A 26086-nucleotide genomic window follows, 5' to 3' on the forward strand; every position below is an offset into this window, starting at 1 on the left:
ATTAATGCTGCCAGACATGGCTGCTCAGAAGCACAACACGTACGTATATTGATGTAGTTCACTTGCTGCTTCAAAGTTCCAGCCGCTGATGATCGGGGGGGAGCTTGTCAGAGCGACAAACCCATCACTGCTCTCGCGTTACACGCTTTTTGACTCCAGCCCGAGTTTGAGAATGTCTGAGATGGAAGGTGGAAAAGATTCCCCCGCCCGACTCCCAAGGACAAGGCCGTTTCGCCGGGCTGCTCTCGGCTCCGCTCGCGTCCCTCGTGACCTCTGTTTGCAATTTGCAAAGCGAAATGATGATATTTTAAAAGTGCTCAAAGTACTGGCTGCGGATTCCTGTCAAAAACCTGGGATTACCCAAAGAGGCAGCAGCGTCTTTAAATGGTTTTGGCATTTCATGAGATGACACTTAGATGGGCACAAGTGTTTTCTGCTAACAGTCACTTTGAAAGTTGCGGCTACGGTTTGTACGTTGTTGTCTGGTAGGTGATGGATTCTGTCTCGAGTGTTTTTTTTTGTTTTGTTTTTTTTTTACTTTGGTTTGTTATTTTCATTTTGATAGACACAGAGGCACTGACACACAGATTGTGGACGCACTGGAACAAACAGCAGCACTTTAATCCAAAATTGGCTTGTCATGGGCTTTATGAGCTGCAGAAAGACAATAAAACCGTTGCCTGTTCTGGACTTAAACGGTGTCCTTCTGTCGCGTGGAGACGCAATAAAAGCGCATCTCTTCTCTTTTTTTTTTCCCCTGTCTCGCTGTCTGCAGGTGGAGTCGCCGCTGGCAGTGGATGCAGCCCTGGGAGAGGCGGCGTTCTCTGTCACAGATGACAAGGTTTCCATCACGGAGCTGCGAGTTCACACCATTTCGGGCCTGACCCTGACGCTGCAGCCCAGCCCTGGCAACAGCCACACCATGGTGGCCAAGGCAACCGGCCTCCAGACACTCACTGCTCCCAAACAGGTACGACATGATTTATCACACAGTTCAGGAGAGAGAAATGACCCCGCCACCCCGGCAGTCAGTGCTTTTTAATAATTATTAACCGATCGGCCCCTAATCCCTCATGAACCTCCGGAAAAATAAGTGCGTTTTGTTGTTAGTCCAAACTTTTAACAACTTCCTGGAAAGAAAAAGAAAAAAAACACACTAACGAGGAATGTCAGCCTCGATCACTTCTGAAGCTGCCGCTGCGTTTTTTATTCTGCAAGAGACGGCGTCATGAATTAAAAAAAAAAAAAAAAAAAAAGGATCCCACCACAATCCTTGCTACATATTCATGAAAGCTGTGTGTGTTGCGCGGATGGTAAAAAATTACCAGCAGGTTCACCTAAGGAAGATAACCCGCATTAGCGGCTAATGCTATTTCGGAAATGCTCAGTTTCCTCTAACGGCCCCCCGGTTAAGCCATAAGCTGTTTTACCTGCGCACCGTTGGAAATGCATAATGCAGATGGATGGCGCGGATGCTGGAACTCGGGTAAACAATGCTCCTACGTTACACTGAAATTTTCATTCTAATCAAGTTACCCATTGTGACAGTGCACATGTTCCGGCGCTGATAATGATTTAGCTGTGCTATTCTCGATTCAGTGCTGGAGAAATGTATCAAATCAGCCGTGCACCTGTTTTAAACCGGTTACAGTTTTTCATTGGATCTTACACAATGAATGACACACGCACCTATTTAAGGTCTAAATACACTAACAGTCAAAAGTTTGGACACACCTTCTCATTCAATTCAATACCTCTGATCACTGTACACTGATCAGGCATAACATTATGACCACTGACAGGAGAAGTAAACAGCATCGACCATCTTGTGACAGTTTAATGTTCTGCTGGGAAACTTTTATTGCTACAGCAATAGAGCATACGCAGACCCTAGTACCGTAGCCCGACGTGCAACTCCCCAGAAGTGTAACAGCGCAAGAGCTGTGATTCGTCGGCTTTAGTGTTTCCTTCTGCTTCTACATCCTCCTCAATTTTCTAATTGATTGTTTTGGACCTTTAAAGATGGAACACGTTTAGGAAAAGTTAACTGAGGAGATTCGGAGATACAAAGACTAGCGTTTTGGTGGCGTTTTTACAGAGTGAGCCGGACTAAGTGGCTCACACCAGCGTAGGCTGTGTGTGTGTGTGTGGCATCCATGTCCCACGGCCTTTAGACGTTTACCATCCACCTAGATCAGACCAGGCCCCCCCCCCACCCCAGTGATGGCGACAGCCTTCCTCAGCAAGATGCAGCCTGACACAGACACAAAAACGCTTAAGGAACAACTCAAACATGAAGGTGTCGAAACTGCCTTATAAATTCACTAGATCCCAAACTGATCAAGTATGCGTGGGATGATCCACAGAGGCCCCTCCTCCAACAGCCTGTTACCACGCCACAGGACACCTTCTCTGATGGCACAAGGGAGACCTACACAACATTAGGAAGGTGATCATAATCTTTTGCCTGATCGTGTATGTACTCAAACAAGGGCATGGCCCGATCACCAATGGAAGTGTGCTTCAGGAGCCTCCTCATGTCCTACTAACCCTTAGCAGTCAGCATATTTCCCTAGTTCTACATCCAGACTGGTAAAATCAAATTTATTTGCAAATCCCTTTAGTGTCCCAGCTGTGTGTCTTCAAGCGGGCGTAGTTTTCCTTTCGAGCAATGAAATTATTTCCATGCTAAATCTTTTAAGCTCCAGCCAGCATTGTTAGCACGGACGCCAGATAAAGGCAGCTGCAGTGAACTAATAAGTATCCTCTGTGCCGTTTTATTACAAGCTCCACATTAGCCGAGGCTGGCAAGACACTCCTGATACGTCCAAGCACATTTCTCAAAAATGGATTTCGCTGCTCAAGTAGGAAGCCAGAAGACGCCTGTGTGTGTCTGTGTGGCATGGGGGGGAGAGGGAGTAACAAAAAAAAAGAAAAGTGTGCCTTTTCTTTGCCACTGTCTCTCCACACAGGAGGAAAGGGTATCTGCTATTCTCTGCAAAGAATTAATTGGCAGCCTTGCTTCACCTGGGGAGAAATGTGTGTTTGTGTGAGTTCTTTTCCTGCTCTGCCCTTTCATTGGCCTGCGAGTTGCTAAAAATGCAACGACAACCGCATCAGGCATCAGTGAGAGGGAAGCGAGCATTAAATTCCAATTTTTCCTGCTTTCCGCTTCTTGGCCACCTTGAAATTTAATTATTGTAATGTATTGTCCTAAGTGCTCTCCAAGGCCGGGCCATAAAAGGCAGCCAATTCCTCCGCCGGCAAAGCTCTCCCTCTCGCTCTCTGAGGACTTCAGGAGCTATTTCAAGCCATTTGATTCTGTTACACAAGAAAACTTTCTAGATGTCATTTATTAGTCGAGAATCGAATGAAACACATAAACTATAGATGGGGGGGGGGGGTTGATGAAGGTCTCTTTGCATTATTCCCTTTTCTGCTTGATAAGGCCTTTGAAGGTCCATCGTAAACCATGTCCGTTTCGATGATGAACGCACCGATGCTGCTTACGTGAGCAAATTAATAAGCACTTATGTATCAGAATTTGAGGTTAATGCAAATGTTTCTTATTCATATTTCATAATCCATGGTCGTTGATGTTTAGTTTACATCTACGTATGCTCTGTGATGCCATAAAGGACAAATTGCGGGGAAAAAAAAGTTCAATCCTAAATCTTTTACTTCATAGAAATGCACCGATCTATATTCATAATAAGGCAATATAACACATTCAGTGCGTTATTCACACCACTCTGTCTTAACCTCCTGAGACCTGAGCTTTTGTTCGCGATGCATTTCTAATTTGCCCAAGATATTTGCAATTAGCAAATAAGCATCATTTTTGAACAGGAAGTTGTTCATGAAAAATAAACTGTGTCCTCATATGTGGACACAGGGATTGTTTCACTGTATAACACAATAAAGTTGCCAATGTGTAAGAAAATCTAATTGTTTTAATACATGAACGACAAAGGACAGAACTGCAAACATTGAAATTCCAACATCCTCAAACGAGTACTTGCTAACACACGTGAAGCTATGACAACCGATACTTTACCTACGGTAAAAAAATCCATTTTGTGTCTAAAGATCCTCACCGGGACTTGAACCCCGATGTCCTGTGTGCCGTCCCTGTTCATTACTATTGACAGAATTTGTTAAATCTCCACGTCGTATTAAACTAGAAAAGTTAATAAGCATAAATAAACAAGCTTCAACCGTAGAATTTGATGAGGTTTTTGCACATTGTCCACATTGAAAACCTTAATGTCCCCATATGAGGACGCAGGGTCTCAGGAGATTAAAACCGTTTGGCCAAGATGGCAGAGGTTTGTCTTCTTCTGGAAAATTGGCGAGCAATTTGACAGTTTGACTGTCAAACACAGCCTTGATTGCACGGTTGTCGTGGTTTACTCTGCACCAGATGCATGTTGTCAGGTAACCACAACGTGGGATATGTGTATTTTTATTTATTATCCCGTCTCTCTGTGGAAACGGGAGAGCAGCCAGCGCAGAGTGAAAGGAAATACAAAATGATCGCTCGCTGCAGACACAAAGAGACGGCCTCGTCATTCCAAGCACACTCCTGCCTTATCTGGCCGTGGTGCAGAGCGAACCTTCAGGAACGGCGCGGCCGCCCCTCCGCCACCCTTTTCCCCCTGAAAGCGGTTTGCTTGCGTGTGCACATCAGAGGCAACGGCGCCCGCATGCGTGCATGTCGAGGCTTGTACCGAGCACCGGGCGCTGCAGATGTTCCCAGACGCTCCGGAGATTTAGGTGCTGGAGCAAGTCCAGGGCTTCAAAGGCTCAGTTGGGAACGAGCATTCAAATGAAGAGGAAATAAAAAATAAAAAATAGGATCTGACCCATTGAAATATTATTTGGAAAGACATGAAACACCAGGTAGAGTCGCAGCTTTTTATGACAGGGGCTGTCTTATAGCTCCTATATGTAAGTTTTCTGTAGGAATGGTTTTACTTTCATCATCCCTACTTTTGTTTCGCTCTCTTGTTCTTTGATCTTGATACACTTTTATAAGCCTCTAAAATCTAAGGCAGCAGTCTTCAACGCTATATGTGTTTTATATTAACCACAGCCTAGTGCTACTTATAAATATACATCATTATTATTTTGCATTCAATGTTAAGCTATCCCTTATCCCTTTACTAAAATATGTTGAATTCATGTTAATGTGTATTTAAAGAAGTATAAATCTGAGGGTTAGAATTAAAATATATATGTATAAAAAATGGCTAATCAACCAAAGATTTTGCGACCCCGCTGCAATACATACATGGGCCCCCTATTAAAGACCTACGATCTAAGGGGCTTCCTATACGGTGCTGGTATAGTATCTTCAAAGACGAGAGGACGCATAGTATTCCTCAAACATTAAATACATTTTCTGTGTCTGTTCATGGTTGCCTCTCAATAGACGTGAAGGAAATAGCTTTTCAATTGACAATGACAAATAGTCCACTCACCAATAATTCTATTTTCAGTCTAACAGTCAGTAGAAAGTATTTTTTATTTTGGTCTGACTGCTGCCAAGTTTTTGCATTGTTGTTTTAAATAACTTAATTTGTTTCAGGTCAAATCACACAAAATTTGGAAAGCACACCCTCTGGTGATGCTCATGTTTTCCTGCTCATTATGCTAATAATACTCTCTTTCGTCCCATTTTATTTATTTCTTTTTTATTATTGGTTTTGAAGTTAGTTTGCACAAAGCCACCATCTAAAGTGTGTTTCTCTCTTTTCCGTCTGACAGGAGGCCAGTTTCTCCGTCTGGATGCTTTTCAGCGACAACACAGCCGCCACTCTGACGTACTTTGATCCCAAAGACTACAACCTCAATGCCTCCACGCTGGATGACAAGGTCGTGTCCGTGTCCCAGGAGCCTCAGCAGCGCTGGCCTGTGGTGGTGGCAGAAGGGGAGGGATCCGGCGAAATGGTGCGTTTGGAGATGACCATCTGCGAGGCCTGTCAGAAGACCAAGCGCAAGAGCGTCATCGCGTCCGCTGCCGTTTACGTCAAGGTCCGCTTCGGCCCGGAGGAAGACTCGGAGGAGGAGGCGACCACGGAGGGCGAGGTCGAGCTGGTTCCCGTCACCAGGCGCCCGGTCGTCGACCCGAACGTCAGCGGGCGGATTTACGAGACGTCTCACGAGCAGCCCGCCAGCGTTCCCATTGATTACACCAACTTCCCCACCATGAGCAACCAAGAGCGGCCGACCGAGAGCGACGAGGAGGAGGAAGACGACTTCGGGCACTCGCCTCGCAACATGACTGACCTGGAGATCGGCATGTACGCTCTGCTGGGTGTCTTCTGCCTGGCCATCTTGGTCTTTCTCATCAACTGCATCGTCTTCGTGCTCAAGTACCGCCACAAGCGCATCCCGCCCGAGGGTCAGGCCAACATGGACCATTCCCACCACTGGGTGTTCCTGGGAAATGGCCAGCCGCTGAGGGCCCAGTGCGACCTGTCGCCTCAGCAGGTGGAAAGCCCCAGTAACCCCCTGGAGGGCGTACAGACTTGCTGCCACGGGGACCACCACAGCAGTGGCAGTTCCCAGACCAGCGTTCAGAGTCAGGTGCACGGGCGGGGCGACGGCAGCTCCGGCGGCTCCACCAAGGAGACCGGCGAGGACGCCAGCTCACCCACCTCCAAGCGCAAGAGAGTCAAGTTCACCACCTTCACCACCCTCCCCACGGAGGAGCTGCCCTATAACTCCATCCCCATTGCGGATGAAGAGGACATTCAGTGGGTTTGCCAGGATATGGGCTTTCAAGACCCGGAGGAACTGCACGATTACATGCGCAGAATAAAAGAAATAGCCTGAGGCGAGGGGGCGCAGCGTGACGCGCCGCTCTCGGCTTTCTAAAAAAGAACGTTCCTTTCTATTTTTCTCTTTTTCACCTGAGTGAAAGATAATTTTTTTCACAGACTAAAAGGCCAACTGTTTTGTTTGTTTTGGTTAGGGTTTGTTTCCGTTTAGTTTGCACAGTGCTGTAATTTCATACACACACACACACACGCACACACACACACACGAACTGAAGAGGATGCAAGGAAGCCAAAGACTCGACTAGAGGATCTCAGTCACTGGAGACATCTGTGAATCTTGGCTATAGCAAACGCGTTTCACCGGGAAAGCTGAGCCATGGACCGAGCTGCTCCAGCTCTTTTGTTTTCAGGATCTGACTCTAGAGAAAGCCCGATATGGACGGGGAGAGGCCTGGTGTCTGTTGTGTTTCGGTGGCTCAGCGGGGGCTCTACAGTACTGTACCTACAGCAAACAAAGAGGCCTTTGATGAACAAATAACTGTCAAAGACTCTTGAAAGCTACAATTTAAAAGAGAAAAAAAAAAAATAATAATCATTTTGTTTTTGCCAAAGTAGGAGAAACGTTCTTTTAACGGCGAAACCTTCTTCATTGTCGTTCTCTGTGCAGCACACTCATGATTTGTACTCATGTTTATTCCTTACATTTTTCTACATTTCATAAGTAGTCGAAAAACAGTGCCCTGCTACGGGTCCTCACGATCCTGAACAAATTTTAATGCCTTATTAAAGACAAGCGGTCACAGTTCACTCCTCGCGTCAGCCGGAGGACGCGCCGTCTCCTCGCCACGGCGACGATGTAAAATACTACGGCCGTCCTCGAGCATGAGGCGCAACCAGAAAAGAGCTTGTGCATTGTGAGGATCTCTAACAGTCTTTGCATGGAAGTGATCTCGGGGCACAATCAGCAACTTTTTTCTTTCTTTTTTTTTTTCCTCCTCCAAATTTGTAAATGTTTATATTGTAATTATATAATCATTCATACACACGACTAAACTAAATACGTTACCATGCATCACACGCATGCCACGTCAGGCCTGCATACATACGCGCGGACATTCCTCTCTAGTATGTGTATATACCTTATCGGAGCCGGAGCCTCTTCCGGCGCGAGCGCTCAACAAGCTACTCCTGAAAATTTTATAGTCTTGTGGTGGGTAGAAGTTTCCTCCCCCCTCTGCCCCACCGGTCCCTCCCCCCGGTAATGTCGGCGGATCTCTAGCAAACCCGTATCAGACTTGACTGTTGAAACGTGGGGATTTGCCACATTTGTAACGGATCTAATCTTTTGATGATTTATTTCCCTTCCGCCGAGTTTGGCTGGCCTTCAGCCTCTGGGAAAAATAAAAAACTCATGATGTACTAGTCGGAAACACTGAGCACAAGATCCTCTAAACTGTGCAGGAAACGTCGTCCATCTCTGAAGAGGGATGCTGAATGAATTATTGATTTCGCTCGCGTTGCTTAGATAGCGGCCATCTTCGTGTTGCTGTGTCACTGGTTTGTTTATTGCCATGAACTTAAACGCGGAGGTCACAGATTAGAACAGTAAGTAACTCCTCCTACGGTAAAAGGGCGGTAAAATGAATAAATGTTGCTGCTATGAATACGAGCTGTGAGAGAGACGTTGTTGGCTGTTATTGACAAGCAGGTGTCGTTGAGGAGAAGCGTCTTTACGCGCTCAGTTTGGAAAAATATGGAGGGTTTTGAAAGAGAATAAAGCATCTCCTTGCGGGATTTCAACTAAAGAATACAGCAGCCAGACTCGTAGTCACTGAGAGCAGGATGACAGCGGAGCTAATAATGTTTTTAATTGAAGTTGCCCTGTTAGCGTAGCATTTGCTTTTTTAGCGCTAGAGTGGATATCTAAGTAGAGACGACTTCAGAAGCCTGGTGTTATTCCAGCTCTGATCTCACATAAAACGAGTTAGTCTCAGGACTAATGAGACAACCATAAGATTAAAAAAAAAAAAAAAACCTTCCCCGCGTTGCTTTCTTTTAATTTCGGGCTTGGATTCTTCTTTTACTTTCGCTGTCTGGCTAATATCAGTGACTTAACTTCCTCTTTCTGCGGCGGTAATGAGCGTATTTGTCACTCAAAGCAGTCGCTCCCCGGTGTTGTTCGTTTCCATCCCACCTGCCTTTCATCCCCGGCGCTCTCAGTGAAGACCCAATCCAGAATTGCTCTCGTGGCGGCAGCTCTGTTGTGCAACTACAGGCGAAAAAAAATCTATTAATTAATGATTTTATACGGGCTAATTTTCATCACGTTGGACAGTTAAATAGAAGCTAAAGAGAGTAACGGTTGTAAATATTATTGGCGCAATTTTTTTTCTGAAATAAACCTTTCAGTATTGTACATGTATATAGACCCACATACATACTGGAAATCCTGGATTGGGACTTTAAGGTTTTGGTTACTGCATGCCCTCTTCTTTATGTTCCACGTTTTTGTTTCTACTGTTAAATAATCTGTTAATATTCAGCAGCTAAAGAGCAACTTTTTTTTTTATGTTTTGACAGTCCAAGCCCGTCCTCCTTCAGCCTCAGCATCGTCCGTCACGAGTTCGAGAGAAAGGACCTCCAGCGTCGAGAGTTTTTTTTTCCGCTTCTAACGTGTAATGATGGTCTCTCAGGATGAATGTAGAATCCCTAACTAAACCTGGCTGTTCTGTGTTTAGTGTTGATGTGCTCAGACCGATGCGGTGACGTTATCATCGCCGACCGATTAAGGATCTAATAGCAGCTCCGTGCTACTGATTTTTGTAAATACGTTGCACATGGCGTGATACGACCTCGATTCATTTTGATAATTTTTACGTTTCCTCCCCCCTCTTTTTTTTCTTTTTTTTTTGTAATGTTTATTTAGTAACATGCACATATTGATCATTTTGTATTTTTCTCCAAGCTGCTAATAGAAACTTCTTCGTACAACATGTAAATGAAGATCTCGAATTGTACCCCCCCCCCTCCCCAACCCCCACACCCCACCCACCCCATGGTGACCTGCGCACGGCGTGCCAAGCAACCACCACACTGACTATAATATTGTAATGTACAGAGCACTGTTAAATTTCCTGTATTCTCTCGAAAAACAAACCCTTGTATTTTCCCGTTATATGTAAAGTACTAAAGAAAATGCAATACACGAGTGACACGGTGTGACTTTTTATTTCACTGAGAGGCTGAGCGTGTGCTGCGCCTTGGCACGGCGTCTACTGGGTGTCAGCATGAATTATATCAGGGATTCAGCATCAGCTGCTTCACAAATGAAGGAACCATCTGACATCGTAGGTTGTTCGGCACATAATGTCTCACGAGAGGATCGGCGCAAAAAATAACATCCCATGTGTTTGATTTATACAATGTATGAAAGCTTTTTTCTTTTTTTTTGAAAACATATTTATTCGCTTGTATATAACTTTAAATGATAGACTGAACCTTTCTCATCACTATATGAATTACAAAGATACTGAAATATCTGTATTTTACTGATGTAAACGATAAAACGAGCAAGAAACCTCTATGCAACTAAACTAACATATTGTTTACCATTCATTAAGCATCGGTTTGGTAGTAATGGGGTCACAAGCAATAAGCTTCTCGGTTCCATAGGCCATCGGTCGACTGGGGCCTTTCTAGTTGCATGTTCTCCCTGTGTCTGCGTGGGTTTTTTTCTCGCTTCTTCCCACCATCCACAGCCTCGTTAGGTTAATTGGTGATTCTAAACTGGCCGTAGGTGTGAGCATCCAGGGTTACAGAGAGTGAATAAATAAATCACCAAAGGATGTCAAAAGGCTCGGTCAGATCCTGACTCGAGTCCTGCCTGAATTAAAAGTCCATGCTGCGTCCCGTCGTATCCACGCAGACCACGCCCACGGCAGCAGCACGAAGAAGATCCTGCAGAGAGATGGGTTTCCACACATCCAGCGGCTCCCTCGTCCACACTCGGCCCGTCCGTGCCGAGAGTTTGCTCACAGCCTGGAGTGTTTACTCGTTCAGCTCACGTCATTTCGGGCAGCCAGGATCAAAGCTGTCTGTCAGGTGAGACGCACGGGTCGTTACGGGAGGCGTAAGTGGGTTTATGGAAGGCGAGAGGCTGGTGCCAACAGCTCATCACTGAAAGCACAGATACAATGTGCTGGGAAACAGTCTGGTCGAGTTAAGAGTTATCCTCAAGTAATGATTGTTTTATACAAAGATCATCTGGTTTATTTTCAAATGATCATCTCCTACACCAGATTTCAGTCAGTTCAAGAACGTGTCTTCTGTAACTCAGTGGCCACAAATTATCATATTGTTATACCTCCAGAGCAGTTGTGACTCATCAGAAAATCGAATTCGCAGTTCAGGATCTAGTGAATTTGGATGCCAGGTCAACACCTTGTGCTGTTCATGTTCATGTTTTGTTTTTTTAGTTGTTCCCAAGCCGTGTTTCTGTGTGTGTCAGGCTGCATCCTGCTGGGGGGGTGGCTGCTGCCATCCATTAGAGTCATAGCTATGGGGTGGGGGTGTCTGGGCTGGTCTAGGTGGATGGTACAAGTCTCAGTGACAACCACAACAATGAAGTCCAGGTCCTAAAGTTTCCCAGCAGAAACACTGAATTGTAACAAGATGCTCAATGTTATTTACTTCTCCTGTCAGTGGTCTTAATGTTGTGGCTGATCGGTGTACATAGAGGTGGATTCATACAATTTATTCATTGTGGACTTTTATTTTTGATCTATTTGTGTGGAAAAGCAAAAAAACATTTCAGAAGTTTTTAAATGTTTACTCTTGCATCATTTTCTGCATTTTTGGCATCGCATAAGTAAACAATGTTCACATATATAATACATTTTATTCTGGTAAAAATCCAATTCATTCTGAAAGGTGCTGCCACGTTGTATCCACTCGCATGTACAGCATGTGACTAAATGCCGGAGGGGGTCGGAGAGTGGCCTCGCTGCAGCTCCTGTCAGCAGCCGACATAAGCTTCCTCCATACAGCGTTGGACAGTATGCGCTGAACTCCCACTCCGTACCACGCCAACAAGAACAAATATGTAAAAAAAAAAACAACAACAAATATGTAAATATAAATCGAAGAGTGGGAATCGCTCCCACAGCTTCCGATGGTCACAGTTTATGCACACACACACACACACACATACATACACATGGCCAATATGGAAAGGACACGATGTAGATTCTCAATGCTAAATAGCGGCAAAGCTGCTGGAACAGATGCGATGTACAGTCACCAGAAGGTTCACGTGGGCTGGAGAATGGATTTCATTTTCATACACTGAAGAAAAAAAAAACAAAAAAACAACAACAACACAGAAACCAAGTAGTTTTTTCATTATGTGTCACTATAAGGTGACTGCAAACCCAAAGTGGACGAAAGTGGACATTAGCTTACAGATGCAGCACTTGGTGGTAAACCGGTCATATTCTGTATATTTCTTAAATCACACGGTGAGACAGTGAAGTGGTCCCAGCAAGTGTTTCCTCCCGTCATCTTATTTCTGTCAGACCTGGAGCTGTAACAGATTTCAACTCTCTTTCACCTAAACACAGCCGTAGGCTAATACTTAATAGCGTGTCAAATCCACAGCTGAACATATTCCCCAATAACTGCAATGCTGCAGTGTGCCGCCGTTTGAAGAAATGATTTTAGCCTCTTTTGAAAACCAAATTTGCCACAGATTCATTCAGCCGTCATGATGCATTAGTGGTTCACAGTTTTCACGAGATTTACTGACACTGAGATATATGTATCATTTTCCTAGTCTGGTGTGGAGTGCAGTGCGGCTCTCTGGTCATTTTAAAACACAAATACGCTTCAAATACTTTCACCTTTGATTTTAATGAGGTGCTCTTTAGACCCAGAGAGCAACAAACCGATGTCAAAGAGCTACTGGCAGTCTGACTGTGGCGGTGTCTTTCATCGTAGGGGTCCTGACCTAGAAATTGTATTTGAACACGCCGCAAAGTCTACAGCTAGCAGTTAATAAGCCATTAGCTGGGAAGCTAGGAAGAGCTGCAAACCACTGAATCTCTCTGTAGCAACGTTCTGCTAAAGATGAGGACTGGATTCATTGCCAGATTTTACCCACAATTCCCAGATGGGCAAAGTCTGCACCAGTCATTCGTGTACACACCATCAACAAACCCATTGTGACGTCACCCATTGGATTCTAAACTTCAAAAATGAAGCGCAAAGTGGGTGGAGCCCACGGCCGCCATGTTGGATGAGTTTTACTCCGCCCACACTCGGATACTCCAAATATGGACATGAGGGGGTCATGTTGGACGTTGAGACCCGCCCACCAAACTCTACGCTACCTGTTAGCTCAGGCTACCACCTGTCACTCAAAGCTTGAACGCCCTTAATTATGCAGAACGAATGAGTGAAGTAAAATAAACTATTGAGACCAAAATATTTTTTTGTACCAGGCTATAAACATGTTTAATGTTGCTGTCAAGTTGGGCTTTTTAACATGGCGGTCTGTGGGGATTTGCTCCCTTCTGGAGTGAACCTCAAATGGCCACTCGATGAACTGCAGTTTTTTGCACTTCCACATGGGCTTCATGGTTCAGATCCAGAGGTTGTCGCTTGGCACCAGTCCGCACTAGTTAGGGACAGTCTGCAAAATCTGTTAGTGTGTGAGGGGAACACAGTCAATGAAACTTTTTTTCTTTTAAAAACAGAGCCAAATCTGGACACAATCTTAGAAACAGGTGTTGCCAGCAGCCAATGGAAAAGAGAGGATGGGACACAGGAAATGGGATCAGAAGACGACAGGAAGTAGCAGGAATATCAGAACATTATGTTGGCTGCAGTGTGTACCACAACTGGGAGTTTGGTACATTTGGTTGGCTTTAGTTGGTTTGATGAATCATGTAGTCTGTTACCGGTCATCAGCCACAGTTGTTCAGTGTGTGATCCCCAGTCTTTCAGTCGTCATACAAAAATCTACTGAAGCCAATCTGTTAACGTGCATCCCTAAAGACTGTGAAAGGTGTGTTCTGTGTCCCCAGCTCAAGTTATGTGCCTTTGTTAAATAACTCTTCATACCGGCCGGTGGCAGGAGTCTTTGATGTGGCCTTTACTGAGTCACACAAATCAAATGTTTGTATGTTTATAGTTTATTCTTTCAAGATGCCCATGCTGTTGTGGAGGTAATTCGTTTGGTAACCTCCATTTGTCTTCTAATGCACGGTCGTTCTCCTGTGTTCATTCAACTAAAAATGCTCAGAAGGCTTCTTGGACCCTAATAAACATAATCCGCTGTGATCGTGAATGGATTCATTTCCTGCGTTGAAAGCAGGTTTCAAATAGCCGAGGTGTAACAAGGTGTTGTTTTTCCCATGATGGAATTGATTGTCTCTCTACTGGTGATCTGCCTGAGCGGAATCACGTGTTTGATCCTTTAGATTAACAGCACAAATGTATTTCTGGTAATAACTCTGACCTTCTCTCCCTGATGTATTATTTTTCTGATATAGTGTGTCACTGTCACTGTCGATGCTCTGCGTAGCTCTTGCTCAGAGCTACTTGTTTCAGTGTGGACTGCAGGGCTGACTCCGAGTGAATCAATCTGTGAGCACACCAGCCATTTATGCTTCATCTAACCTGTAATAAAGGGTCATTTCTGCTGTGGGGCTCCTTCGAACCAGCAGTTACACCAAAACCTCCACTGCTGTAGACGTCTGTATGTTGGCAGTGCACGGTGTTTAAATGTAACACATGATTGCCTAATCTTTGATTTGATTATTTTCCTTACATTTGTTGCTACTTTACATGGATAGATACATAACTGGTGATGTAGCTCACATTCCTGGTCCTATTTCTTATGTTTTGAAATGTTTTTTTATTATTATTATTATTCCTGTGGATAACAGACCAGTCATAGATGCTATGATCTCATGTCGAGATATTTCCAGAGTGGCTACAATGAATCCTGACAGCGGAAATATATAAACTATATAAAACATCAATGGTAAATGTCAGATTCCGGTGTCAGTCCCTCCAAATCAAAGAGCGAGAGGCTTCTTTCTTAGACTTACAATTTTCACAGCTGTTCGGCAACCGTACGGGGAGAAATCCATCACAGGGGAGGCAGAGATAACAGCTTCACACTGACAGCTGCCTCCGCAGACCAGAATGCAATGCTGAGAGGAGACATGTTGCATTTTAGACGGCGTAGGGCTACAACTCTTCATGTATCTGGTAAAGCTCAAAGATCTGTGATGTTCGCATCTAGATATGTTATTATTAACTAAAAGCTCTTTTTTCCTGAAGCATTTCCACCTGAGGCAGGGAGGGAGGTGCAGGGAAAGTCGCAACAAGCAGTAGCATCAGTTTGGCCAATTGAAGGAAGTGGCGACGTATTGTCCATGTTTATATACACTCTGTACAACCTTTCACAGTTTGTAAACAGTGTGTTTTTTTGAAACAGTTTTTTTGAGGGGTGGAGCTTAGCTGGAGGCAAAATATCTCACACTGTAACTTGTAAACGATGATTAGCATATTTCAACTCGACCGTTTTGGCAAGAATCGACGAGGAAAACGCATATTTTATAGAAAATACTAATACACGAAATCACCTCAATAGCATGACTGAGATTATATTCACCTACCTCACACTCAAGGACACAGAGGGGATGAAGTTTGGTTTGTATTTATCAAGTGAAGCCTCTCCAACAAAGAAAAGAAAAATTACAAGAAGAAAGTGGAACCACTGTGGAGGGTAACGTAGTAAATGCAACTTCTGCTTGGACACCCCTGAAACAAACAAATAACGTTGCATTAGCTCACGGTTAGCATTAGCATTAACATGTAACAAGAAACCTCTAAATAATGATTTACTAAACTCAAATTTCACTCACAATTTAGTATAACCCATAATGTTATCCAGGCTGAAACTGTTGATGCATTACGTATTGATCTTGTCTGATAAGAAGTGTGTGTGTTCTTGTTGATTGTCTCACTCGAATCCTTTCTTTTAATCTCCAAAGTCAAACCAATGTTGTCTATGACTAGCAGTGGCTGGTATGTGATACAACTTCAAGTTAGTGCAAAAATACTTCAAGACATCATTTTCACCAAAGGGGTCTATGGTGCCTCTACTTTAGCTGGTAAATGGCTAAAAGGAGTGTTTAATGCTAACTTTCCACTAGCATTGCCTCCACAGCAGTGTGTAAAGAGTTATGCTGAAAATGTATTTTATTATTATTATTTAGGATCAAACATCTTGTAGAACGAGTTCTTAATAGACTGCAATTGGATCTTTTCTGTAGCTTTGACACAGTCATGTTCCACTTTGAGTGTCCGACCAAAAACGGAATCAGACGCGGGTGTGGAGCGTAAAGTGTGCACCAAATCATTGTGGTGTTTTACCAAGTACATCTATCTGGATGTTTCTGTGATTTCAAGATTGTTTTGCAGCCAAAGACACCAAAACCATTATTGATCTTGGTGCGAGAGCCGGCTTTCTTGTCCCAAACCTTGGCCAATGACAGCCTAGAAAATTAGGGGGTGAGGTGTTCTCGTGTAAAATCATAAAAGATAGACGCTAAAAGAAATCGTACATGTGTTTTGTTCTTTCTTACTTTCTGAAATATGTCAGGCTTGTAAAGTTGGACTGAAGCCGAGCCATCCACAGCGGCTCGGTTTCAGGGCATTTCAGACTGATTCCCTGAACTCGCACATGAGTCTGTTTGGCTCCTGGTTTGGTACAGAGGGAACAAGTGTCAAAGCATTAGGAGATTGCTTTCGGCCACTTACGAATTCCTGCTATGATGTGTTTGTAATTTAGACCCCTGCTCACCTATACGCGATCAAGCGGCTCAGTAACAGCGGCCAAGGTCAAGGCCAAATATGTGCTGCTGGAAAATAAGGTCCTTTTTTTTTTTGACATTTCTTGTATGAGTTTTCCGTTCAGGTCTCATTTATCACCTCCTGTTTGATTCTTTCTGGGAGTCTCTGGCTATAGAATAAAAATACCTGTGAATCCCTGTACACCACAGCTTTTGTGTTTACCGCTGCTGCTGCTGCTGCTGCTGCTACAGTTTCTAAACTTCATGAAGGTTGCCAGGTAAAGGCCAGTTTTTAAAACTTCATTTCTGGGTTCTTGCCACCGGGCCTTGCAGCGATCTCCATGTAATGACATGCAAATGCGACTCTCAGACGGTGAAAATGTGTTTTTAGTCCGTTGCCATCTTCACAGCGGGCCTGGGAAGCTCAGCCCGCTTTGAAGTCAGAGCTGAACTCATGTTGTTGTCATGTCAGGATGGCAAAGTCTGCGTAGGACCCGGTGTCACCGAGTTAGTGTCATGAGCTGTGCAAGTGTTATCACAAGCAGCACACAAGTTTTTGGCGAACATGATGTAGGATCTGTTTAGATCATTTCAATTAAATTAAAAACCATAAAACCGATGTTAGCTTTAGCCTCTTTGTCTTCTTTTTATTCTTAGGAACCACTTTAGAACAAGATAGCACAAATTGCTAATGGGTGACGCACATTTTTACATTTTTAAATGCAACTAAATGTAAATAAATTTGATAATTTCAATGGTAGAAGCACGCGCACACACAGGCAGACTGGCTAGGAGCTGCTGGCAGCCTCCTGTAAATGACTGAGAAAAAGGGGGTGGGGGGTTGTAGCCTCAGTGGGAGTCGGCGTCTTGTCAGGGTCCATCGGCAGCAGGCCCTCTGCAAGGAGGTGATAACCCCAAGCCATTTTCTCAGCCAGCATGTCCGACTTAATCATCGGTAAGAGTTTGACCTAGAAGAGGAAATGCAAAGATGGAAAACAAGCCCTGCACCGCAGCAAACAAGCCGCCTGTTTGCGCAGAGCACAGGACAGGCTGGGTGTGATAGATTCATGAATATTGAATGGGTTCAAAGTTTGAAAAAAAATCGCTGAATAGGACGTTCATGGCTCCTTTTTATTTCCTTGATCTCCACAAACCGCACGTTACATTTAAACTAATTGCCAAATTTGACGTGGATTGTTTTAACACCAGCAGCTGAAAAAGCTGCTAACAAGACGACTGTATTTGCCTCAAACTAATACATTTTATCCACCCGTCCCATGTCACAGTTTGTAAGTTGTAGTAATAAATAAGGAAACTCTTCATCTGCTGCGCACAGCCGCTAATGAGGTGTTGCTCGGATAATCATGTGTAATTAATATGCAGCTGTGTCTAAAACGCAACATAAAGTAGGACATGGGTCTATAGGTGCACTCCTGCGAATCGGAGCTTGCGCACAGAAATAAAACGAAAGAAAGATTCCTACCACCCAGAACTCTGTCATTAAATTCTTCGAAGACGTTGCTCTTCAGGGATTCATTAACATGCGAAAGAGGATGAGCTCAACAAAGAGAGAGAGAGACAGAGAAAAGAAGATCATTGATGGTTTTTCTTCTCCTTAGTCTGGTGATTTCATTTTTAAAAGCAACCTGAAAATGTCAACATCATTCATTATTAAGTTTACTGAGGGGCGTACAGGTAGGTTAATATGTGTTTCTTTTATTCAGTTCTGTTCAATCCCATATTCATTACAAAAGTGTTACTTTTTTATTATTATTATTATTCACACTGGCTCAAATGTATCTGCGCAAATTAACATAGTTAGTTTGAGTGGCGGTTTAGAAAGAGGCATGAGACTGAGGTCACTTCCATTTAACTCCAGCGAGACGCAGTGAAATAAAGCTTCCGACCGGAAATGACAGCTGACCTGCCTTTTACACCCTGCCTGCTCCAGGTGATTAACAGTCTCCACCGATCAGCCACAACATTACGACCACTGACAGAAGAAGTAAAGAACTTTGACCATCTTGTGACGATTCAGTGTTCTTAGAATATGTATTATATATGTGATCATTATTTATTCATACTATAAAAAAAGAACCTATCTCTCTATCTATCTCTCTATACACCAGTCAGCCAGAACATTATGACCACTGACAGGAGAAGTAAATAACTTCTGACAATTCAGCGTTCTGCTGGGAAACATTTGGACCTGGAATTCATTCATGCGGATGTTACTTAGACATGTACCCCCCACATAGACCAGATAAAGCACCCCTGCCCCATAGCAATCAGTGCGTTTACATGCAGTGCTTAATCGAGCAATGCTCAAAATTCGACTTTCTCACTACAGTCCTTGTCCCAGTTTACATGCAGCGCAAGAAAATCGAATAATTGTTCTCCTCCTCCACACTAGGTGGCGATACGTGTCTTTTCAGCGGGTTAATACCACGTCAATACGGCCCAATTTCCGGGTTGCCCTATTACGCAATATGATAAACTAGAGTCGTTCATGCGGCGGACCGGAATTTCTAACAACAACCAGACGGATAATAGTACATTTTTTAATCATGTACGTAATGTCCGCGCTACTTCTGGTGCAGGTAAGATCTGCACTATCCCTCCGGCTCCGTTTCTCTTCTTGTTCTTCTTTTACGACTGGCTTTCTTGGAAGTTTTTGTTCCGGTCGTGGAGCATGCGCACACGCATTATCCGATTGAAAACTCCGATTCAATCGCATTATCTGTGTGTCTCAATCGGATAATGAGACGTGTTTACATGCACTTAAGTTCTCCTGTTATAGTCCGATTAAGGCAATAATTCGATTTTTTTCCCCGTGCATGTAAATGCACTGAGGGACACTTCTTGATCACACAGCAGAACACAGGGACACAAACACACACAAAAAAATGCTTTAGCAACAACTCAACAAACATGATCACAAGTTGTTGACCTGGAACTGATCAAGTATCTGTGGGATGATCCACAGAGGCCTCTCCCCTCAAAGGCCCCCCACTAACAACAGCCACAGGACACCCTCAGAAGGCCCATGTCCACTCTCTGATGAGTCACAACTGTCTGGGAGGCACAAGGGAGACCTGGACAATATTAGGAAGGTGGTCATAATGTTATGCCTGATCAGTGTATAAACCATTAACAGATTAAAAAAAAACACCACTAGAATTGAATTATAATTTCACGCAAAGTGCAGGCAACCACTACTCTTGTTTAATGAGATGGACAGTGTTGAATTCCACAGGGAGGGGTTAACGGAACAAGACGAGACGGAGCTTTGCTGTAGGTCACTGCATACCACCATGTAGCGCTGTACATGTTGAGTGAACCCATCATGTTTCGTGGCGATCAAAGACACCGCTTATATTATTCATACTCCATACATGATTCAGAAGAAAAGCAGCAAGTCAGAGTCAGACTCCAGCTGAACAGGAAGCGGTTTCACTGATCGGGGTGTTTGAGAGGACGTGTTCTTCAATCCACCCGCGAGATGTTTTCCCATGTTTCAGTGCAAATTAAGATTACTAAACATCTCCTCTGATCAAGTAGCCACGACGCGCAGCTACTCATATTTAATAAGTGATAAGAGGGGGTCCAAAAAAAAAAGGATCCTTTTGAGGCAAAGAGACAGTTTCATGCAACGTGGGTTAAACCTCGATGAGTGTGTTCTGCCTATGACTAAAGTATTGATTCCTGTGGGGGGAACGAGGTTGTTGCAGGAGCAAAAGAATCCCATGATCACAATGAAAATGCAGCACTGAGATATACAGAGCAGAAAATGAGCCCAAGCACTGTACATAAAATCAGTTTTGAAAGTGATATATTGGAGTATTAAAGAACATTTCTTTTAGACTTAAATACGTTTATCTGACAGCTACAGTTACAAGGCACTTTCAGATTTCGATTTTGCAACATTAAATTTGTGAACAGTATCTCTGATGCAACTCACTGTTATCCAAACCACTGTAGTGATGCGTGGCTTTAGAAATTAAGTGGACCAACAATTTGGTTTTTAAAATAAGTGCTACAGATGGTGTTCAGGCCATAGTTCAGGCCTCTGAACCAGTTGTCTTCAGAATCAGTGGAAATTATTGTGATTTTTCGTGCGAATCCATCGTTTTTCATCCTCGTTTGTAATTCCAGCATTAATAAAGTGACTCACAATCATTCTGGTTTGAAGTAACTTGCGAAATCTGGGCTCGGCCTGGTGGTATTAGCCAGCTGCCGGGTCCTGGTTCTCAGCCTGGTAGTGCTAGCCAGTGCTAAGCTGCTGCTGAAGCCTGGGCCTGGGCTGTTAAGCAGAGGGATGTTAAAGTAAAGTTTTGGAGACATATGAAATAATTGTGAATTATGGGATAATTTTGCCACTGTCAAATGAAAATCCTGTATTATTAAAATGCCCACACATTGTTTGTTTAGATTTTATTTCTTGTATGCCTAAGATATAAAGAAATATTGCATTGCAAATACTGTAAGTGGCTTTGGGGAGGGAAGCACGTTCTTGCGTTTAAAAGAAAAAATAAACAAACAGAATAAATAGATTAACTGGACTTATCCTGTGGAGGATATTAAGCTGCAGATATAAAACATAAACTGATCACCGAGTGGACCTTTTCTTCTCTGTGTCTTTCCCACTGAGTCTGCAAAACAGCCTCACGCTGCGGTGATGGACTGCGAGTGCGTTCAGCTCCATCAATCACTCTTCGGAATCCAATGAATAATTTCAGCACTCTCAGTATGCAGTAGTAAAATGAATTCATTATTGATAACTAATATCAAACAATGCACTCTACCTGCTAGTTAAATAGGACGTCTTTAGCGAGCAAATGGCCTGGAAATGCTATAAACATTCATTACGTGTTCAATGTAATAAATCATCACAGGCGTTAAGGAGGGCGGTGTTGCACTCCGAATAGCTCTGCCCTGGCTACCTGCTAATTCAATACTGTCCCGGCGTACGGTTTGTTTTCATTACTTGTCTCATTTGTTTGGAACCAGACAGGTAATCGGGTTCGGAGATGAAATTGTTGCAATAAAGGTGGTTATTTTAAAATGGCCGTGGGGTGCAAGTGAATGCTGAGGCGTTTTACACGTTTAGGCCTGATTGCCTGGATGTGGCCTGCTGGGACTGATGTGCACAATGCGATGTACGCTGCTTTAAGTGGAGTCATCAATAAAAATAAAAACAAAGAAATGGAAAATTTAGTGTTAAATGTTGAATACATTTTGTGGTTTCCATTGAACAACACCGGATTTGAGCTGCATTGATGCGCCCTAATGACAGTTTCCCCCTGAGGCTGACTTCTAGGAAAATGAACTCATTTGTTCTTGCAGGACCTGTGGAGAGTTGGTTAAGCATGGTAGAGTTTGGTCATTCATTCATTTTCTGTAACCGCTTGACCTCTGAAGGGTCCGTGTGGAGGCTTGATAACAACCCAGCTATCACTGGGAGGGGGGGGGTACAGGTCTCCAGTCTGTCGCAGGGCAAACACAGAGAGACAGACAAGCATTCACACTCACACCTTTGGCCCTTCACGGTGTTTGTAAACACCACGTTGACGTTTGACGTTTTTTGAGGGGCGGGGCTTTACTGGATGCCAAACATCGCAAACACTATAGCTTGTAAACGGCGGTTAGCATATTTAAGTGGACTGTTTTGGCACAAATGGACGAGGAAAACGCATATTTTAGAAAAGAGTAATACATTCACTCTCCCAGACCGTGAGTGTGGACTGATGGGACTACATTCACCGACCCCTACACTTTCATTGGATAGGCTACCAAAAGAGGACACAGAGTGGACAAAGTTTGGTCTGTCTTTATCAAGTGAAGCCTCTCCAACAAATATATTACAAGAAGTAAGTGGAAGCACTGTGGAGGGTGAAGTAATAAATGCAACTTCTACTTGGACACCCCTGAAACAGCAAGTAACGTCGCGTTAGCTCGCGGTTTGCATTAGCATTATGGTGTAACAAGAATCCTCTAAATAAGGATTCATTTAACGTCATTTCAGTCACGTGATTCAGAGTAATCCACGTTATCCAGGCTGAACCTGACGATGTATTACATATTAATGTTATCTTATAAGGAGTGTGCATCTTGTTGATTGTCTCACTCCAGTCCTTTCTTTTAATCGCCAAAACCAAAAAAGTTCAGTATGACTGGCAGTGGCTGGTACGTGATAAATCTTGAAGTTAGTGTTTTTGATTTTCGGTCTTGGCACCACAAAATTCAGCAAGAAGACATTTTCATGGAGGCTGTTTTGCCTCTAGTTAACATCCTGACATCACAGCGACTTAGGCGATGAAGGGGTCTTAGAATCACCGCTGAACTTAAGGAGCACGTCTTTGGACGGTGGAAGGAAGCCGGAGTATCTGGAGAAAACCCACGCAGACGCAGGGAGAACGTGCACTTAAATGTCACGCTTTTCTTCCTTCTCCGGAACACCAGAACACAATCTTACTCTCGCCTTTCTTTGTCAGCTATAAGAGGCTACGATAAAACAGATGTTTCCAATTTGCATGCTGCCTCTAACAAGAGCAAAACTCGGCAGCAGAGCTTGCGAAAGCATCTTGCTTTGCGACCTCTCTGGCCTCACGAACAAACACATTAGCAGGGAGCATTTTACAGCTCACGGCCTCACAGTTACGAGCCCGCTAATCTGGATAGGGATAAATTTGAGTAGAAGCTTTGTAATTTCTGACCCAGCATCACATAATTAAACACCCATTCTGGACCTAGGGCATAAGCGTGTGCAGCAAACTATAAGGTAAAAGGTTCAGCTTATTAGCGTCGAGGAGCTTCATATTGAATCCAACAGTCTTTTCCAGTGTCGTCGTAGGTGTGAGCGCGATGAAGACTGGTTCATACTCAATAATGCTATGGATTTACAGCCATTGTGCGCATATGTGCTGGTGTTGTTCTGTTATTACGCCGCTAAGACACCAGCAGTCTGTGTGTGGCATTTCGCAGTTTAATTTGAACCAAGTGGCTGATGTTGGAGTTGGAGCTAATGAAGGTTGAGCAATAGTTTTTACTGAAAACACTGCAACGCACGAAAGAGAGAAGACGTCTGAGACGATGGTGCGTAGGAAGTGTTGTTTACCACCCAGATTGCTTCTTATAGTGTAAAAAAACAAACAACACACACACACACACACAAAAAAAACAATGCATAGAAATCATCCAGTAAAAAACGGCTGCAGCCAAGTACTACAACTACTCACATCTGGCTCCACTTGATGACGTTCACGCCTACTCTTCTTCTCTCATCTGCAGGAGGCCAATGCAGATTCTTGGGAAGAGTACGTAAAAAGCATTGGGAGTGAAACCACCCAAATATGTGCAAACGTTTCCCAGCATATGTGCATGAGGACACGCAGAAGCGTAAGTCTAGCTTCGTCGAGGCAATTCTCAGGTAAAGACAGCTGCTCAGATTGCAAAACTAGGATGGTCTTTGACTTTATGTGACCCTCGACAGAGGACGTTAGTCATCTGATAATTAAACCCCAAACCCGCTCACAGGGTTTGATGGAAATAGGTCAGAGTCATCAACCATGAGTCAGTGCCCGACCAGAGAAAGATCAAAGATCATTCACATTTGACCCGCAGGTCAAAACGTCCACCCGAAATATCTTCTGCACAACTGAATGGCACAGCTATCAGGATGAACATAAATGTTCCCCAGAGAATAAATCCCAGTGATTTTGGTGTCACGGTTTGACATTTTCTCTAATCCTGTTTGGTTTCCTGTTTCTGTTTTGAATATTCATTTCTTTGGTATTTTGTTTCTTGCTTTACCTCTTGTGTTTTCTCTCCATCCCTCAGTATTACCTCGGCCTCATTAGTCTCAGTGTGTGTGTGTAGAGTCCTGCCTTTCCCTTTGTCCTTGATCACGTCGCCTGTTGAGTTATAACATGTTTGTTTCCCGGTTACTCCAGCCTGTTCATACCCTGGATTAGACTGTTCATTTACCCTTGTGTTTCCCACTGTTTCTGTTCAGCCTCTCTGGTTCCTTGTTTCCAAATTTTTCTGAGTTTCGGTTTATTGGATTACCCTGCCTCACTCTGCAGCGCTGTTTGTTACCTCCGTCCTAAGTCTAACCATTATTATTTCATCCACTCCTTGGTCTCTTGGGTGCGCGTCCTGTGTTTGAGTCCTACTTCCTTGCTACCCATTGTGACATTTGGTGATTTTCTCAACAGTGATTTGTGATTGGAATGGAAGGACCCATTTTAAAGCTGAAGTTAATAAATACTGAGAAACTGTAAAGAAGACAGAGAATTTGTTCTTGAAATCTGGTCTGGCAAGCGAGAAGCGGCGACAAGGAAATGTACCATAGACCAATCACAGCTGCTGTGGTCTGCATTGTTACAACGTGTTATTGCATTTCTGGTGAGTTACACATCAGTTGTGGAGATCTGACTCAGAATCAGTTTATCTTAAGTGTGAAAATCCACAATCTGTCTGTGATAATACAATGAAAACTGCTCCCACAGTCTGCTGGAAAGAGGTCGGAGTCGTCAACCATGAGTCACTGCACAACCAGAGGATCCTTAAAGATGCCGTTAGCATCTGACTACAAGGTAAAAATCTGAAATATCCTTGCACAGCTGATTGGCAAAAATACTGGCAAAGAAGAATGAACATTTCCCACAGAATGAATCATCTTGACTTTGGTGATATCTTCCAGCAGCCTACATGAATGACTTAAAACATTTGTGAATTGCACTGGTGTGCCAGACGTGTTCCCCGATCCTGAGTTTAAGTTAATAAATACTGAAAAGAGAGACAAAGACAACCAGGCAGATCGGCAATATTCAATTACAAATTCAGCTGGGCCAAATTTTAAGATCAAGAAATGAAGCCGTGCCAAACATTTTAGATGTCCAGTAAGCAGCTGGCACCAGCAAATTTCAAACCAACACGGATTGATGTGTGTGAAAAATATGAACTTTTTATCCATAAATAAAAGGATTATCTCATCTTTTAAATGGCAAAGGCCAAAAAGCACACAAAAACACAATAACAGAGCTGGAATTGGACAGAATGAATTGTTTCTGGTCATATCTAACATCTCTTAGTCCTCCAACTCCCTCATGGCAAGTTAAACATGTAGGTTTGGCGTTAGAACTTGATGGTAAAACAAGTAAGTGTTGTGTTCATTGTCGAGTCTACGTTTCAGTGTTGTAAGGGACATGTTTTAGACCCCTAGAAACACTTCAAAATATTCACAGCCTTATGCGTTTCTTCAGTTCAGTTCGGGTCAGTTAAGGTGGGCTAGACAAAAGGCTCGGCCACTCAAGGGTTGTTCCTGGGCCGCATGTGGCCTGTTGAATAGGCTTGAGGTAGATGGTGTGTAGGAGGAAGAATTAGGGAAAATTGTCCATTCTTGTCTGGCTGATGAAAGACGGGGATGAGCGTTCG

The 26086-nt window shown here is 43.7% G+C and overlaps 1 protein-coding gene across 2 annotated transcripts in view; it reads left to right on the forward strand.

Moving 5' to 3' along the window:
• tmem132e (transmembrane protein 132E) overlaps positions 1-9990 on the forward strand; it is a 381055-nt gene extending 371065 nt beyond the window's left edge. For both annotated transcript variants that reach the window (XM_047606913.1, XM_047606912.1), the window contains exons 8-9: positions 776-970; positions 5770-9990. In XM_047606913.1, coding sequence (XP_047462869.1) covers positions 776-970; positions 5770-6840 — 1266 coding nt within the window. In that variant the 3' untranslated portion in view covers positions 6841-9990. The remainder of the gene's footprint in view (positions 1-775; positions 971-5769) is intronic.
• Positions 9991-26086: the final 16096 nt, after the last annotated feature.

The sequence above is a fragment of the Mugil cephalus genome, chromosome 15 (genome assembly GCF_022458985.1).
Source record: "Mugil cephalus isolate CIBA_MC_2020 chromosome 15, CIBA_Mcephalus_1.1, whole genome shotgun sequence".
NCBI classification, from domain to species: domain Eukaryota; kingdom Metazoa; phylum Chordata; class Actinopteri; order Mugiliformes; family Mugilidae; genus Mugil; species Mugil cephalus.